The 6,504-nt window shown below is 43.5% G+C and overlaps 1 protein-coding gene across 1 annotated transcript; it reads right to left on the bottom strand.

Moving 5' to 3' along the window:
* Positions 1-4,085: 4,085 nt before the first annotated feature.
* On the bottom strand, positions 4,086-5,246 carry LOC112466735. The gene has a single exon (XM_025035003.1). The coding sequence runs from the start codon at positions 5,244-5,246 to the stop codon at positions 4,086-4,088; it is 1,161 nt and encodes a 386-aa protein (XP_024890771.1).
* Positions 5,247-6,504: the final 1,258 nt, after the last annotated feature.

The raw sequence follows: 6,504 nt of genomic DNA on the forward strand, positions 1-6,504 counted from the left end.
CTTCTTTTCTTCCAGCTTTGGAATTTTGATTAGACTTCGCTTTGAAGAGTTGACGACGACGTTTCTTAAATGTGATCAATTTGGCTTTGCTCGAGCGAAGGTTTTGCACACGGTCCATTTGTTGACGGTATTTATGCGCCAATTTCGACGATGGGGAAGTATGGCTTCATATGGCTATGTACTTCAGTAACGTGTATATTTCCAACATTTTTTTTTAGTATTGCAATGCCTACTGGAATATCACTTGAAGACGATCCACCGTAATGCATAGCCTTAGGATTCGTGCTTGCTATGGATCTGTTTAAAGACTCATTTTTTTGTGATGATCCACAGGGCGCAAGTTTTTCAGCTTGATTCGCAAATGACACGAATATTTTTTGGATGGACGCTTTCAATTCTTGTCCCGTCAATCCCTTTCCGCCAGGCAGTAAGGATAAAGAAGGATAAAGAATTTTACTTTATATATCCCAAGGGGCTTTAAAGGACGTTTTGAAGGGACGTACCCAACCCTAACCTCCAATTCATCCACTACCTTACTGTTTCCTTCTTTGGACCAACGGTTTAACGTTTTTTTCGAAAGACGGAGCCCAGTTTTCTCCGCATCTTGCACGGAGGAGCGCGGTTTTTTCGGAAAAAAACTTTTTCCGCAGTAATTTATGCTTATAATTTCGGGATCTTTCGGGGTCTTTCTTGAACTTACACCATTCCCCGCAACTCGAATGTTCATCAAACGCGTGAGGTGTTATCGTGAGAATTCTCTGTCTGGTAGCCTTCGGATCATTTTTGTTCGTTTCTAGTACGCATCCGAAGCAGTATTTGAAGTAGTCGATCAATGGAGTGGATAGAGATTTTAGGGCGTACAAAGACTTCGTTAACTTGCACATAGTGTGGTTCTTATCGGTCCATTTTTTTATATCGTGGTTCGACTCCCTGCGCAGTCGAGCGATCGTGCTGGAATCATCGTCTCCTATCAATGTGCCCAGTTTGACTTTGACAGTATCAAAATTTTTATTCTTTAAAAAGATTTCAACGGCAATGTCTGCTTCCATCGACTTTGTACTGCCCTCGAAATTTAGGCGGCAATCGTGGGCTTTAGAAGATTTTCTTTAACAGGAAATGCAACGTTTCACTGGTGTGCCGTAAGCTATCACCTTACCGGAATAATAGCCTATCGCTGTTCCGTGACCTGTAACAAATAGATCATTGTACATGCACCCATAATTATTATTTATTAATTTAATCTATTGTTATAAAAGCAAAACAAAAAAGAAAAAAAAGATAATCGTAATGCTTGTTAATGGAAAATTAACCCCTTCGTTGGCAGAGAGAATTCGACAAAAAGTGCAAGTGCCAAAATAGCAGGAAAATTTTTTATCCTGAAAATTTGTTCCCTGGGGTTTTTGAGGGCGCTGATTACGAATCTGAACTTAAAATTTGAAAATTTAAAATGGCAGATCCAATATAACAGACAAAAATACAAAAAACGGCTTAATTTTTTTTTTCATGTTATTAGATTTGCCATTTTGAATTTCTTCATTTTAAGTTCAGCTTCGCACTCAGCGACCCCAAAAACCCCCGAGTGACAAATTTCATCCCAATCAAGTAATTTTTTGCATTTTTATCCGCTATTTTGTATCCGCCATTTTAAATTTGCAAATTTTGAATTCAGATTCGTAATCAGCGACCCCAAAAACCCCCGTGTAAGACTTGGATGCCAAATCGGAGCAAGTTAAATAGGAAAAAAAAGATTGACGCACTATTGCGTCAATGCCACACAGGGCACCGATTAATTTGACGCACTATTGCGTCAATGCCAACGAAGGGGTTAAGGGTAGGTATACTAGGTCGATTCTAACCCAGGAGCTCCGAGGGGGAGTAGAAGGAAAGAGGGTTTTGCGTCGCAGGGTACTCCCCTTCTCGTCTATCCCTCAGAGCTCCTGGGTTAGAACCGTTAGAACTTAGAACCGGCCTAGTATACGTACTGTTAAGTACCTGTCAAACTATTTGTATAGAAACTAACAAGGGAACCTCGCGAAGTGGAAAATTCTGATTTTAATGAAACTTTCCACACATGTAGGGGGAGTAAAAAGATGAATATAGATATTTTTTGTAGCGGCCCAAAAACGGTTTTAAGGGGTGAAACCATTCTTCATATGTAGAGCGGTTTTTTGCTTTTCTCGATATATTTCAAAAAGTATTCGAGATATAAAAAAATGTTTCAAATAAAAGTTTTATGGTAAAATCTCCTCTATTTAACAACATTAATATAATATTTTTTAAAAATAATATTTTAAACAAAAATTTTCTTTTAAAATTTTATTAATGTGGTTAAATAGAGATGTTTTTACCATAAAACTTTTATTTGAAACATTTTTTTATATCTTGAATACTTTTCGAAATATATCGAGAAAAGCAAATAACCGCTCTACATATGAAGAGTAATTTCACCCCTTAAAACCGTTTTTGGGCCGCTACAAAAAATATCTAAATTTATCTTTTTACTCCCCTTACATGTGTGGAAAGTTTCATTAAAATCAGAATTTTCCACTTCGCGAGGTTCCCTTGTAAGCAGGATATCATCATTTTGCCGTTGCTCGTATAGTGCCTTCCACGTTTCGAGAGACAACAGCAGTTCCTTTCCTCGGCGAGGATCTCCAACGGCGATCTCCACGTAGCTTGGTGGACCCACGTTGATATCAATTTCGAGGAATTTGTATTCCGTAGCTGTCAGCGCGTATCGTCTGCTGAGTATACGAACCGCGCGACGATCCAACGAAATGCTGTATAAAATAAATGAAATTAGTTTTATTTATTGTAAGTATTACAATTTTGCTAAGATATAAAAACTGGGGTAGGCTCTATATGTTTTTTTTTATCCTAAACGAAACTTACCTATTACATTTCTTCTCATACGTTTGAGTTTCAACGTCGTGAATCGGCACGTAATAATTCATGGTATTCATGCGTTTTGCACCGTTGTTGCTGCTGCTGCTATTGCATCCTTCAAAGGAGAACATTTTCGCTCTCTAGGCTCTGAGAAGTTGACCGTCAGTACAAGCGATCGCGACAAGACTGATCATATAAAATTAATCGAGTATACGCGACAATTCCCAAAGTAATGATGTGGTGGGGAAAACGGAGAGGGGGAAATAATGTTTATAGAACTGCGCAGTGGATTTTTTTTTAAGAGAGGGGGAAGTAAAGCCTACTCTGACGGTGATGATTGGAGAGGGGAGGAAGAGTAAGAAATAAAACATTATAAAAAGTTATATATAATTTATTTATTAAAAAAAGATCGCAAATCTTTATGGCGTCGCGCGCGACCACCAGTTAAATAGTTTTATTACATTTTGTAACGCGCAATTTTTTTTATGTTTTCCGCATCGCACAGTATTGGTGTCATCTAGTTTATTCAAAGATTCGATATCTTCGTAATGCGCATCCAGAGTCTCGATGATTAGGTTTTTTCGCGCATAATTCTCCAGCAGATCGACCAGCCATTCTCGTTTCTGGCATCCCTTGACGTACACGAGAGTCGGCATCTCGTCGTCATCGTCTTCTTTGTCTTCTTCTTTGTCTTCTTCTTTGTCTTCTTCTACACCAAACACGGCCGATGTAATCAGGCGTTTTACCATACTGTACGGCACGTTTCCGTCTTCCCATCGTAATCCATGGTGATTGCGAATCAACCAGGTAGCGCACGATTTGTCGGATTTTGTGAGGAGATTCCACGGCATGGGGTAATTAAAGATGTGATGCGTCAGAACGCAGCCTTTTCTCAGCACCGCCACCTCCTTCACGACAAATTTCATCCCGACGAGGAATCCTTGCAGGTCCACGAACGTTGGTACGGACATGACAAGATTTCTTTATCTTTCTCTCGCTCGTCGATGCGTCAATCGAGAGGAATGACGCGCAACTCTGCAAACCGTCTCACGACACTCTGATTTATACTTCCCCCCCCCTTACTCCTCTCAATAATTGTATCGGAGATTGATGGAAAGAGAGAGAAAATATTTACGTCGACGTTGCCGCGAACATTCAGACTATTTTGCGCACCACGTTCGTCAACGGGTTGTACTCAATCACGCGGTCGTGTATGATGAGACAGTACGCGGAGGTATATTCGGCGGTACGTTCTCCATGCAGTCGAATTCTAGTCTAACATCCACGGTTGCGTTTTTGACGGATTCGTTTTGGCGAGAGCAATCGATGATCACAAACGGACCGTTACGTAGAAAAGTCGAAACGGTGAGACTCGGCTCGAGATATTCGTATCCGTAATATCCCTTGCAGAAACGTGCATACATATCGTACAGAATCGCCCATCTGTGTTTACCAAAGTCCAAATTCAGGTCGTCGTACGGATAAATTTCCGAGTTTAGATAGAGTTTTACGTTGGTCAAGTTGCAGTCGTCGAATCGGCTTGTGTCGGCGGACATGACGTTCTTCCGACCCGTCTGCAGAGCGAAGACGACGTATCGCGGTTTCTCGAGCTGGGTCGCGGTCTTAATGGCCCACGAGTGCTTGGTCGTGTTCTGCAACAGGGGATACTCGTACAGATCCCACGAACGGAAACCCATACTTAGATATCGTCCGTCTTCCAAGGTGCGCAGCATCGACAGCTTGTTGATCTCGTTCAATACCACGTGAGGCATTCGCCATTGTATCTTGAGTATTTTGATAGTAGGCTCCAACGCGAGACTTCCCACCAGGGAATTGTTGTCGTTGCGCGCTCGTATCAAGATCAATTCGTGACGAGCGTTGATCACCACGCGTTTGTAATCCTCGCAAAATCCTAGTAGCAAGTTGAGCGGTACGCAGAAATTGAAATATCCGTTCGGGTTATTATGTGGTTCCCAGCCCGCGTTTCGCAGGATCACGCTTCTGTCGGACGATACCGTAACGTAGTTCTTGAGCGTGCTGGTTATTCCTACGTTTCTGCAGCGATCAATCTCCATACCGTCGAGCTCGTATCGAATCTCGTCGAACATGAACGCGACGCAATTAATACCCAATACCACGTTATCGGCTTGACCGGCTGCTCTGGTCACCGCCAATGTTCCTTCGACGTAGAGAAGACTTTCGCACGGCAACGTATACAGATCCTGCTGTTGTATGGGTATTCGTATCTCGTCGCTATAGTCAAACGTTGTGTTGGCGTACGGGTTGTACGTGTGAGTCTCGATTTTGACGATGCGATCGTCAAAGACCGGCTCGCCTCCAATGTTGAGAATTTCAGTCATCGTTCAGATGTTTCGCACCGCGAATCCCAGAGATTGTAAAAACTTAACGTTTGACGCGTTGAGCTTTTTTTTCGTCGCTTGTTTAAAGCCGCCGAATGTCGACTTGACGATATCGTCGATCGACGCAGCCGTAAAGATATTATTGTTATCTGTCGCGTGCTCCGAGTCGTTCAAAACTAGCATCTCATGTGTCGCGCGTACACTCACGCTCACGCACACACTGACGCTTACACTCACGCTCACGCACACACTGGCGCGTTATCGCTCTCGCTGTCGTACGTGCAATCTGACGGTGATCTCTTCTCCGCGAAAATTGAGCAATCGTCCGTCTTGATCAGCGACGCGTATCGTTAGATTCGTAACGCTCCGCGCGATGATCGGCAGGTAAATGATCTGCGCCGGCGTTTCCGATATCTTATATCCCGGTGGTACGCTCGGTGAAAATTCGTGTATCGTATGAACGCGTTTGCCGTTGCTGTACGCACCCGCGGTCACGTTACACTCCACGCGGATAATGTTTACATTGATAATATTAATCGGTGCGTCCGATTCGTGCCACTGTCCCGGCTGCAATATACGCGTCGACGAGAATCCCAGCAGCGATCCGACGTTGTTCGGTTTGTTAAAGTTCACTCTGAAAGCGCACTTGATCTCGCTCTTCATCGTATTGTAATTTGCGCGGAGCACTATCGGGTATTCCGCGACCTCGTCTTCGTAGCCGTTCGCGCGAACGGTCTCCTCTCGCGCGATATCCGCGATCGACGTACGACGATCGTCGTTGGAACGAACCACGCGTCGCGGACGTTTACGTGAAATTTCACGTTTCAAAAACTCGTGTATGGCCCGTATCTCGTACGATCCCTCGGGAATCGTAATTTCCGTGTCATCCTCGACAAAATAAAATTTATTATTCGAAGAATTCACGTTCGGAATCGTGTGATAAGTCTCGAAACACGTTAGCCCGAGCTCGTAGTTACCGTCGCTCAGATCCACGGCGGGAAAATAGTGCTCCGCGAGGATGCTGCTCTTCCCCGTCAGCGTGAACGTTATTGACATGTCGGCGGAAGCTGTTCGACGAACACTGAGTCTCCACACGGCGCGTCGTCAGGTTTTAAATTAGCGCCGATCGTCGTCGATCGTTCGGAGAAATTGCAAACATAATTGTCCACAGATGCTCTGATCGTATCGCTGATGAGACGTGCGATTGTACTCAATTTTTATCACGCTCGGTCCGAAATATCGCACCAGTTCTTTCGGT

Source organism: Temnothorax curvispinosus, unplaced genomic scaffold (assembly GCF_003070985.1).
Source record: "Temnothorax curvispinosus isolate PA1 unplaced genomic scaffold, ASM307098v1 QBEX01016525.1, whole genome shotgun sequence".
Taxonomy (NCBI): Eukaryota; Metazoa; Arthropoda; class Insecta; order Hymenoptera; family Formicidae; genus Temnothorax; species Temnothorax curvispinosus.

What these genes read in the sequence shown, in the direction of transcription:
- LOC112466735 (XM_025035003.1), bottom strand. Translation starts at nt 5,246, where the DNA reads ATGACTGAAATTCTCAACATTGGAGGCGAGCCGGTCTTTGACGATCGC.